General features: G+C 47.5%; 1 protein-coding gene across 4 annotated transcripts in view; it reads right to left on the minus strand.

The window, feature by feature from the left end:
* The window catches only part of spns2 (spinster homolog 2 (Drosophila)), a 71,674-nt gene that overhangs the window by 57,312 nt on the left and 2,984 nt on the right, over positions 1 to 11,378 (minus strand). For 3 of the 4 annotated variants that reach the window (XM_040010915.1, XM_040010899.1, XM_040010906.1), the window contains exon 1: positions 2 to 455. In XM_040010915.1, the coding sequence (XP_039866849.1) occupies positions 2 to 233 (232 nt within the window). In that variant the 5' untranslated portion in view covers positions 234 to 455. Of the gene's footprint in view, position 1; positions 456 to 8,482; positions 8,488 to 11,378 lie in introns of those variants that run through there. The other variant, XM_040010951.1, reaches the window with a different exon arrangement.

Below are 11,378 nucleotides of genomic sequence, written 5' to 3' on the forward strand. Positions count from 1 at the left end.
CCGGCTACGGTGTATCTATCCATGTAATTGAGGACGTTCCCAAAACTGAGGATCCCGGCGGCGGCGGCCGGTGAGCGGCATTTCAGCAGCGCGGCGCGGAATTTCTGCCCCGGTCTGCAGGGGTGAAGGTCCGGGTTGGATTTCACTCCGGGACTCATGCTGCCCGACAGCGTGCGCACCTCATCCGAGCTGCTGCAGCCTTCAATCTCGCATCCATCGCTCTCCACGCACATTTTCTGGCACGAAAGATCCAGCGCAGAAGAAGAAGGCAGGAGAGAGCGAGGGAGGCTACGGAGTAGGAGATAGTTGACGGGGACCGCACTCAGCGAGGCTCGGAGATTTCTGGTGGAATCAGTCGCAGTGGAAGTGTTGTCTTAATTGCTGAAGCGCAGGAGCAGCTCTTCTCGGAATCATAATTTCTCTGCCAGTGCGAACGGACAGCCTGTGCGCGCCTCACTTTTTATTTTTTTAAAGAGGAGGGAGATCTCCTCGTTACGCTCCGCCCCCCCACCTCCCAGAAAACCTGCAGCGAGCGATGGAGCCGCACCTGACACGCTGTTATTTCTAAGAGAAGCTGGGAAGGATTTTATGTCTTTATTTATGTCTTTATTTCACCGCATGTATGAGAGAGCAAAACCAGGTTTCTATTTAAATGTGTCAGTTATTATTACTGAATAGTTATTGCTAATAAAAGTAGGTCAGTGAAGAATGTTGCACAGATATATTTCGGGCTCTACATAATCGCCCCGGTGTGCTATATTTGCATTCAATGGTCCTAAAATAAATGCGCATACTGATATTCCAGGTTTGTTTTTGTGTTTCTTGCTTGTATTTGTTTCTAACGTGTCAAAAAAAGATCGACTTAGTTCCGATCGCTATTAACTGCCAGGTATTTGAGATATGTTCATGTACATAACAGCCACAGATATGGAAAGCAGCATGCTTACTGGAAGGAAAGAGGAAATGCATTCCGCTGTTGTGCTTGAGATCAGACTGATAATGATTAAGATTAAGCACTATTATGATTAAGCACTGCTGCTTTTACTTCATTTCCAAGCTTTTCAATGCTGATTATGAATTAGGCAGCTATTATTTCATGTATCATTCATATCTTTATTATAACTATGTTGTGTATATCTGTTCTCTTTGCAGAAATCTACAGTGAGCACTGTGTGAGTGTTATGATTACATTTTCTGTGAATTAAATTATCAAGTGTCCAGACACATGTGTTCTATTTAAAGTGGTCACCAGACTCAGTAGTAACTGGTTACAGGGCTTTCCCCACCACAAACCCCGACTTCAGGCAGCAGATATAATCCAGCATCACAGAAGGAAACTCCCGTGTGTCCGTGTTGTACACTGTACACATTAGACTGTTCTTCCTTTTCTATCAGTGGTTAGTGCAGGTGGAGTTTCATTGCTGAGGCAGGCAGGATGGAGAAATGAGAGTTTCAGAGAAGTCTTTGACCTTTTTTACATGACACTGCATGTCATCGAGCCTTATCCAGCCCGTTTTGTCAAATCTTAGACTAGAACTGTGTTTTTAGCTTGAAAATGAAGGAATAACACATAAGGGAAAATATCTTTAAAATATCCTTTGAGCAATTTGCCGGCATGCCCGTCTGAGTCTGAGCTGCTTATCGTCCTAACTTTAATTAATTTAATGCCGTGCACACATTTGGGAGATGTTTGCTTAAAAGATAAGCCAAGAAGTTTCGACAGATCCTGGATGACACTGAAAATAAATGATTATCATATCTGCAATGAAGAAATCCACAACAGCAATTTATTTCTTCGCTGGCATTTATATGGTATCTTCCTAGTCTGACTGCTGAAAGCACTTTAGATGATAAGCCACACTCACCTGTGCACATATATATTCACTGTATATAGTAGTTAAGTGCTTTGTCTACTTTGCATCCCTGCCTTCAGGCACCAGGCGAGTCACCAATCCACATAACATGGATGTATTAGCAGTGTGGGTGGAAGATAAAGTAGAGGAACCTGGAGCGTGGTGCTAATGACGGCTCTGTAATCCCATAAAATGGAGTGACAACGTAAAACTGGGTGTTAGTTCAGCGATTTAACACCAGTCAGTCAGATTGTTCTGAGGTTTGCATCATTTCATCTCATCAAGAAATTAGGAAATATACTTATGAGTGAGAGCCAGTTAATGATGCTTTCAAGCTGGTTGTTTACAAGTCTTGTTTATTTGTGAACCCTCTTCTTTGCTCCCAAATAGCTTCTCAGAACAGGACGGGTGATGGAGAAGGAAGCTGGATGAATATTAACATTGGATCTGTTTGTGTGTGGTATCCCAAGTGGTTACAGAATAAAGTGATGGAAGTGATACATCTGGTCTGCCTAAAGGAGGATGAACAGATTGCAGCTGGCTCCGTTCTGTCAGTTTCAGCAGTTTCTGTACCCGTCTGTGCCCCGACGTCACGACAGACAATGGCAAAGAAAAGAAAAGCTAAAGTGAGAGCAGGAACTGTACACAGGCTTCAAAAGACAGAGACGGCTCGGTTACTCCAACGACAGCTTCAGACACACTGAAGAAGATGCTGGTGCCCTAAAAACCTGGGCTCACACCTTTATGAGTCTTCCTTCGGGAGGTCATGAGGAGTTGTTGCCTAAAAAGGAAAAGTACCTGCGTCTAAATGATTGGGAGGGGTCCAGTCCTGCAGCATGATCCTGAATAGTGTTTCTGTGCCGCCTTTCTCACCATCCTACTGTGTACACAGCATCAGTCTGACTTTTTCCAGGCAGGAATCCCAGCGTGTCCCCACCATGATCGACTACATGTGGAATTTTAGCAGAAAGGTGTGACGCAGAGCAAGAAGACGTTTGTTGATTTAACACGAGGACAGAGCTCAGTGATGCAGTGAGAAGAGACCTGACAGGTGTAGTTTCATTGTAGTTTCATTGTACTGAAAAGCCAGAGAGGACACGGGCCAGTAAGCTGCTTTCTGAACCGCCTGTAAACGATTAGGTTTTGTTCTCTGATCTACCTGATGTGAAAATGAGAGCTATCAAACTAGTTAATCGCCAATCAGCACGTGGGGTCAGATCGCTATGGAGACGATGAGGGAGGATGAATCCTGGCGTCAGTGAGGGTGGAGGCTGGGTGCTTGTACGGCTGTGGCCAGGATGTCGTGTGCACCAGATGACCTGCATTTTTTCGTTTGTTTGTTTGTTTTGTTGACTGATTTAAGTCAGCTCATCCTGAAGCCCCTCATTAGATTTGTTTTGCAGGACTTCTAAGCAGTCATCCATGTACTTCCTGATAACTTTGATGTCTAAAATAACAACTATGATGCAAAAACTGCAGCCTGACATGCTTATCCAGACAAGTGATACAAGAGCTGCTTTTGTAAAGCTGCAGACTGACGTCCAGTATAGGGAAGGATGCAGGAAAAGACCAGCCCGTGGCCTTATGTGGAGGGTTTAGAAGATCAGAGGAGAGATCCCTGGTAAAGACTTGCTCCCGTCTCCCTCTCTGGAGCCCCCGCTCCCCCTTTCATTGGCATGTGTTTGATATGCTGGTCATGTCTGTGGGATCCTGTGTGTTTTTCCATCATGCAGAATGGCTCGGTGGGCCCAGAACTATCTGTAGCATTATTCTACCATGTGGCTCGGAGCCACAGTCACTGGGCCGGCCTTCCTTCCTGTCTAAGCTCAGGGCTGAGCCTCCAGTGCAGGATGGGAGATAACCGACTAATCGCTGCACCCAGCGCCTGCGGGACGATAAGGCCGGCTCTCGGTGCATTCTGAGACACGTGGGGGCCACTAAAGTTTAAATGTCCCACTGACACATGTCTATCAGCTGTGTGTCTATCAGCTGTTTTTCTGGTAAACACATCTTCATGTCTTTCAGCCCATGAAGTTCACAAGAACCCACAAAGTATAAGAAGAAGAAGAAAGTAATGGGCATTATTTGGTTAAACTTCCAGCGTTTGTGCTCATAAAGAATCACTCGATTGTTGTTTTTAATCACTGTAAAGGTTACTTCATGGCCTCAGTCTGCCTGTGTACGCACCATGAACATGTTCCTCCCTTGACTGAAAGAAACAGCGTCTCTTTGAAAACTGTGCATTAGACTGAGCTGAGTAAAAATGAGCAGCTGTGCATTTTCTGTCTGATCATTGTAACCTACGCAGGACGTTTTTAGTTAACATCTGCTACCACTGCACAGAGCTGTAGTTTTGTATTTTATTGCTTTAAAACAAAAAGCCCAGACAGAAATCCCTAAACAACGTGTCCAGTTGTCCTCTCAGAGTCCTGACTGAAACTAGAACAGTTTTACTTTTAAAGCATCTCTTTCTTTGATTCAGTTAAATATAGATTTAAAAACAAACAGAGTTGATGAACTGTGTAGTCCAAGTAGGAAAGTAGGACCTCTGAATAATCCTTATTTCTTTACGCTAAGAGGACAGAAACTCAGGCAGATGCAGGCTGAGGGAGGGGCGGCCATCTACCAGAACAGAGAGCAAAGGAGTGAAGAAGACGCATTCGTCATCATGGGAAGTAGAACCCTAAGCTGGAGAGGAAATGGCGTGTCACAAATTTAGAGGATCATCATTTAGCCTGGAGAAATAGTTTGCTGCTTTATAAGAAAGCCCTCTGCAAAGCCAGAACATCTTACTATTCATCACTGATTGAAGAAAATAAGAACAACCCCAGGTTTCTCTTCAGCTCTGTAGCCAGGCTGACAAACAGTCAGAGCTCTGTTGAGCCAACCATCCCTTTAACGTTAACTAGTAATGACTTCATGAACTTCTTCACAAATAACATTTTTATCATTAGAGAAAAAATTACCAGTAATCATCCCACAGATGTAATATTATCTACAGCTACTCTTAGTACCATTGATGTTAAGTTAGACTCTTTTTCTCTAATTGATCTTTCTGAGTTAACTTCAATAATTACTTCCTCCAAACCATCAACGTGTCTTTTAGACCCCATTCCTACAAAACTGCTCAAAGAAGTCCTGCCATTAATTAATTCATCCATCCATCTTCATCCGCTTTATCCGAGGCCGGGTTGCGGGGGCAGCAGCCTAAGCAAAGAGGCCCAGACCTCCCTCTCCCCAGCCACCTCCTCCAGCTTATCCGGGGGAACACCAAGGCGTTCCCAGGCCAGCCGAGAGATATAATCTCTCCAGCGTGTCCTGGGTCTGCCCCGGGGCCTCCTCCCGGTTGGACATGCCTGGAACACCTCACCCAGGAGGCGCCCAGGGGGCATCCTTGTCAGATGCCCGAACCACCTCAGCTAGCTCCTTTCGATGTGGAGCAGCAGCGGCTCTACTCTGAGCCCCTCCCGGATGGCCGAACTTCTCACCCCATCTCTAAGGGAGAGGCCAGCCACCCTTCGGAGGAAGCTCATTTCTGCCGCTTGTATTCGTGATCTCGTTCTTTCGGTCACTACCCACAGCTCGTGGCCATAGGTGAGGGTAGGGACGTAGATCGACCGGTAAATTGAGAGCTTCGCTTTTACACTCAGCTCCCTCTTCACCACGACGGACCGGTGCAGCGTCTGCATTACTGCAGCTGCAGCCCCAATCCGTCTGTCGATCTCCGGCTCCCTTCTCCCATCACTCGCGAACAAGACCCCGAGATACTTGAACTCCTCCACTTGGGGCAGGAACTCATCCCCGACCCGGAGTGGGCACTCCACCCTTTTCCGGCTGAGAACCATAGCCTCAGGTTTGGAGGTGCTGATCCTCATTCCCGCTGCTTCACACTCGGCTGCGAACCGTTCCAGTGCGAGCTGGAGGCCCTCACCCGATGAAGCCAACAGAACCACATCATCCGCAAAAATCAGAGATGAGATTCTGAGGCCACCAAAGCGAAAGCCCTCCGCCACTTGGCTGCGCCTAGAAATCCTGTCCATAAAAATTATGAACAGAACAGGAGACAAAGGGCAGCCCTGGCGGAGCCCATCACCCACCGGGAACGAGTCCGACTTATTGCCGGCAATGCGAACCAAGCTCTTGCAACGGTTGTATAGGGATCGAATGGCCCGTAGCAATGGGCCAGACACCCCATACTCCCGCAACACCTCCCACAGGACGACCCGAGGGACACGGTTGAATGCCTTCTCCAAGTCCACAAAACACATGTAGACTGGTTGGGCAAACTCCCATGCACCCTCAAGTATCCTGGAGAGGATAAAGAGCTGGTCCAGTGTTCCGCGACCAGGACGAAAACCGCATTGTTCCTCCTGTATCCGAGGTTCGACTAGCGGACGAACTCTCCTTTCCAGCACCCTGGCATAGACTTTCCCAGGGAGGCTGAGGAGTGTGATCCCCCTGTAGTTGGAACACACCCTCCGGTCCCCCTTCTTAAAGATGGGGACCACCACCCCGGTCTGCCAGTCCACAGGTACTGCCCCTGATCTCCACGCAACATTGCAGAGGCGTGTCAACCAGGACAGCCCTACAACGTCCAGAGCCTTCAGGAACTCGGGGCGGACCTCATCAACACCAGGGGCTCTGCCACCAAGGAGTTGTTTAACTGCCTCAGTGACCTCGCCCCCGGAAATTGGCAGGTCATTCCCCTCATCCCCAGACTCTGCTTCCTCCTCGGAAGACGTCACAGTGGGATTAAGGAGGTCCTCGAAGTATTCCTTCCATCGCCTGACAATTTTCTCAGTCGTCGTCAGCAGCGCTCCGCCAGCACTATACACAGTGCAGGTAGAGCACCGCTTTCCCCTCCTGAGACGCCTGACGGTTTGCCAGAATCTCTTCGAGGCAGTCCGAAAGTCTTTTTCCATGGCCTCTCCGAACTCCTCCCACACCCGAGTTTTTGCTTCAGCCACTGCCCGAGCCGCATTCCGCTTGGCCTGTCGATACCTGTCGGCTGCCTCCGGAGTCCCACAGGCTAACCAAGCCCGATAGGACTCCTTCTTCAGCCTGGTGGCTCCCTTCACCTCTGGTGTCCACCATTTGGTTCGGGGATTACCACCACGGCAGGCACCAACCACCTTGCGGCCGCAGCTCAATGCAGCAGCTTCGGCAATGGAGACGCTGAACATGGTCCATTCAGACTCAATGTCCCCAGCCTCCCTCGGAATGCTGTTGAAGCTCTGCCGGAGGTGTGCGTTGAAGATCTCGCGGACTGGGGCCTCTGCTAGACGTTCCCAGCACACCCTCACTACGCGTTTAGGTGCACCAGGTCTGTCCAGCGTCCTCCCCCGCCACCTGATCCAACTCACCACCAGGTGGTGATCAGTTGACAGCTCAGCCCCTCTCTTTACCCGAGTGTCCAGAACATATGGTCGCAGGTCTAGCTGAATTAATTAATTAATTAATTAATTCTTCGATCTTAAATATGATCAACCTATCTCTAATAATCAGCTATGTACCACAGGCCTTCAAGCTGGCTGTAGTTAAACCTTTACTCAAAAAGCATCTCTAGACCCAGCAGTGTTAGCTAATTACAGGCCAATCTCCAACCTTCCTTTATATCAAACATCCTTGAAAGAGTAGTTGTCAAACAGCTAAGACAGCTTAAAGACATAAAGACCTGGATGGCCGCTAACTTTCTGCTTCTTAATTCAGATCAAACTGAGGTTATTGTACTCGGCCCTGAAAAGCTTAGAAATATGGTATCTAACCAGATTCTTCCTCTGGATAGCATTACCTTGGCCTCCAGTAATGCTGTGAGGAACCTTGGAGTCATTTTTGACCAGGACATGTCCTTCAATGCACATATTAAACAAATATGTAAGACTGCTTTCTTCCATTTGTGCAACATCTCTAAAGTTAGAAATATCCTGTCTCAGAGTGACACTGAAAAACTAGTTCATGCATTTATTACTTCCAGGCTGGACGACTGTAACTCTGCCACCTGGCTGTAGCTCAGGTGGCAGAGCAGGTCAGCCACTAATCAGAAGGTCGGTGGTTCGATCCCAGGCTGCCCCCTGGCTGCATGCCAAATATCCTTGGGCAAGATACTAACCCCATGTTTGCCTACTGGTGGTGGTCAGAGGGCCCGGTGGTGCCAGTGTCCGGCAGCCTCGCCTCTGTCAGTGCGCCCCAGGGCAGCTGTGGCTACAATGTAGCTTGCCATCGCCAGTGTGTGAATGTGTGTGTGAATGGGTGAATGACTGAATGTAGTGTGAAGCGCTTTGGGGTCCTTAGGGACTAGAAAAGCGCTATACAAATGCAGGCCATTTACCATTTACCATTATTATCAGGATGTCCAAAAAACTCACTGAAAAGCCTTCAGCTAATCCAAAATGCTGCAGCAAGAGTCCTGACAGGGACTAGAAAGAGAGAGCAGATTTCTCCTGTATTGGCTTCCTGTTAAATCCAGAATTGAATTCAAAATCCTGCTCCTCACATACAAGGTCTTAAATAATCAGGCCCCATCTTATCTTAATGACCTTGTAGTACCATATCACCCTATTAGAGCACTTCGCTCTCACTCTGCAGGCCTACTTGTTGTTCCTAGAGTATTTAAAAGTAGAATGGGAGACAGAGCCTTCAGTTTTCATGCCCCTCTTCTGTGGAACCAGCTCCCAGTTTGGATTCAGGAGACAGACACCATCTCTACTTTCAAGATTAGGCTTCAAACTTTCCTTTTTGCTAAAACATATAGTTAGGGCTGGACCAGGTGACCCTGAATCCTCCCTTAGTTATGCTGCAATAGACGTAGGCTGCCGGGGGATTCCCATGATGCATTGAGTTTTTCCTTTCCAGTCACCTTTCTCACTCACTATGTGTTAACAGACCTCTCTGCATTGAATCATATCTGTTATTAACCTCTGTCTCTCTTCCACAGCATGTCTTTTATCCTGTCTTCCTTCTCTCACCCCAACCAATCACAGCAGATGGCCCCGCCCCTCCCTGAGCCTGGTTCTGCCGGAGGTTTCTTCCTGTTAAAAGGGAGTTTTTCCTTCCCACTGTCGCCAAAGTGCTGCTCATAGGGGGTCATATGATTGTTGGGTTTTTCTCTGTATCTATGAAGCGCCTTGAGGCGACTTTTGTTGTGATTTGGCGCTATATAAATAAAATTGAATTGAAATTATTGCAGCATAACTAAGGGAGGGTCACCTGATCCAGGTTTGATCAAAAAGGAAAGTTTGAGGCCTGATATTAAAAGCAGAGCTAGTGTCTGGTTTGTGTGTGAGAAGAGAGCTGTTGTTTTTAACAGAGTGTAGCTACAACCTCGACAACATGATCCATCTTAAGACTAACATGTGTTTTGAACTGTGCCTTTCACGTCCTCCTCGCTGATATCTGGCAGCATTGGACCACCCCTCACATACATTTGTTTTTGGAGCCGTCTTGGCTTCAGCCTGTCTTGAGGTGCTGGCCCTGCCATTCTGACCTTCTCTCATCCGCTGTGACCTCCTGACCTGTGGCCCGCCTGTTCCTGACTGTAGCTTGCAGGAGTGACTGCCCTCCCAAAGTCGAGCAGCAGAGCGTCTGGCAGCAGAGCAGCTGGGGATTTGGGCAGATCTGGGCTGATGTCTCCCCTCCTTGGAAGTCTGATCTGAGCTGTGCAAGTGCAGCAGCAGGTGGCAGAGAGACAGCAGTGACTAAATATAGTGTTCAGGGGCAGAGACGGGTTCTTTTATCTGCTGATTGAATAATTTATCCAGCAGCTCCATCCAGGCTGGAATCCTTGGACCCGGGTCATCAGTCTCAGCTGATTTGTATGAGGGGTAGACAATCGGGGCCAGACTCCAGCGTGCACTTCAGTATCGTCGCGTTGATCTTGTTTGTTTGCATTCCTGCACAAAAAAACAATCGCAGTGCATTTAAATGGAGAAATGGGAGCTGCTGTGTGACGGAGGCCGACTTGCAGCGAGGGCAGATCTGTGTGGTACTTTAGCTCATATTTATAGGTCACATGGATCTTTGTAATTACCCTTTTGCTAAGTCTGCAAATCAGCTCTCCTCAGCTCAGTGGCCGGCAGGCCTCTGAAGCAGGAATGCTAAATACATAGGACCAAAAAAGTGCATGTGTCATTAAAGGGAAAGCCTCCGATTTGGCTGCATTTCCACTGCAGTCCACATTTGTGTTCTGTGCTCAGACAAAGGCATTTCATGTGCTAGCTCCATCCCCTGCATGCTGCTGCATGAACAGGCAACTTCCTTCACATGATACAAATATAATAACCCCTAAAAATCAACCGTTGCAACATTGGTATTTCTCCTTCTTTGTCTGGCACCGTCACACAACCACTGTGTTAATTAACACAACTTCTGAATTTCTGCATGCCTGTGCTCCTGTGTGGATTATCACCCCCCGCGCCTGCAAACAATCCAATCAACACATCTCTTCTGTTCTTGTGTAACCCGCCCAAGAAGCACCCAGTGACTCTAAGAACGCGGTGGCATCATATCAATAGTTGTCCTAATAATGACTGTGCTGACGCCTCACAGCGAAATCAGAAATATTTGTCTAGGCCAAATGCACGAGGGGCCCATATGATGTAATTGTCCAAATAAGGGACAGTACAGAGGGTGGAGAGGGCTCTTCCTCTCTATGATGTCATGACACTGCAGCAGTTTGCTGGAGATAAGGACCGAGTGCAACCTCACATCCAGAAATGTGGTTTTACTCCTCTTATCGCTGCTCTGCAGCTGATTGGTGGAAGGGTGAGAATAACTCAAATGAAGGCTAGATAAGTCCACTCCTCAGTTACAGTAAATATTCGCGATGTGCACGAGCCATTTCTGGGGAATAATGATATCACGTCAGCATTCTGATTGAGAGCTGCTCCCATGTATGAGCCTGTTTTCATGACTAAAATGCTCCCCGTCCCTGAGTAAACACCGACTGTATCCGCTCCACAACAGCCACTGGCTCCTGCATTGATTGGCCAATGCAATTTATTAGCCATTGTGACAGTTTCCTGTACAGCCAGGGTCGACGGGGGAAACTGAGAGGTATGCAGATAAAGTGCTTTCAAACATGCCACACAATACCCATTGTGTTTTGATTACAGGTTGAACTCTTACCGCTAGAATGTTTTCCACATACCTTTCAGTGTGCGTCTGCTTGTTATTCAGCACGCTCTATTCCCTCAGCAGACAGAGCTAAAGTCGGAAATGTTGAAAAACAAAAGGACGGTGTCTCAGTGACACCCTAAACAATGAATCCATGTCCCTGAACTCCACCTTTCATTTCAATTTGTAAGTGCCAAGCTTGGTGAAAAGTTTCATAAATCAGCCATAAAATCTGTAAAACGACTGCATTTAGCCACGTGTTCTCGTGTCCAGCAGTTACTGGGATAAACCAACATGATGACAATGCAGCCCAACTACAGCGTGACCTTGTACTTGAAAGTGACGAGGCCAGTGACCTTTAACCTCCCTCCATGGTTTACTCCAGTTCAAAATAACGGAGACATGCAGCTGTTA

Source organism: Simochromis diagramma, unplaced genomic scaffold (genome assembly GCF_900408965.1).
Source record: "Simochromis diagramma unplaced genomic scaffold, fSimDia1.1 OVJJ01000123.1, whole genome shotgun sequence".
Lineage (NCBI taxonomy): Eukaryota > Metazoa > Chordata > Actinopteri > Cichliformes > Cichlidae > Simochromis > Simochromis diagramma.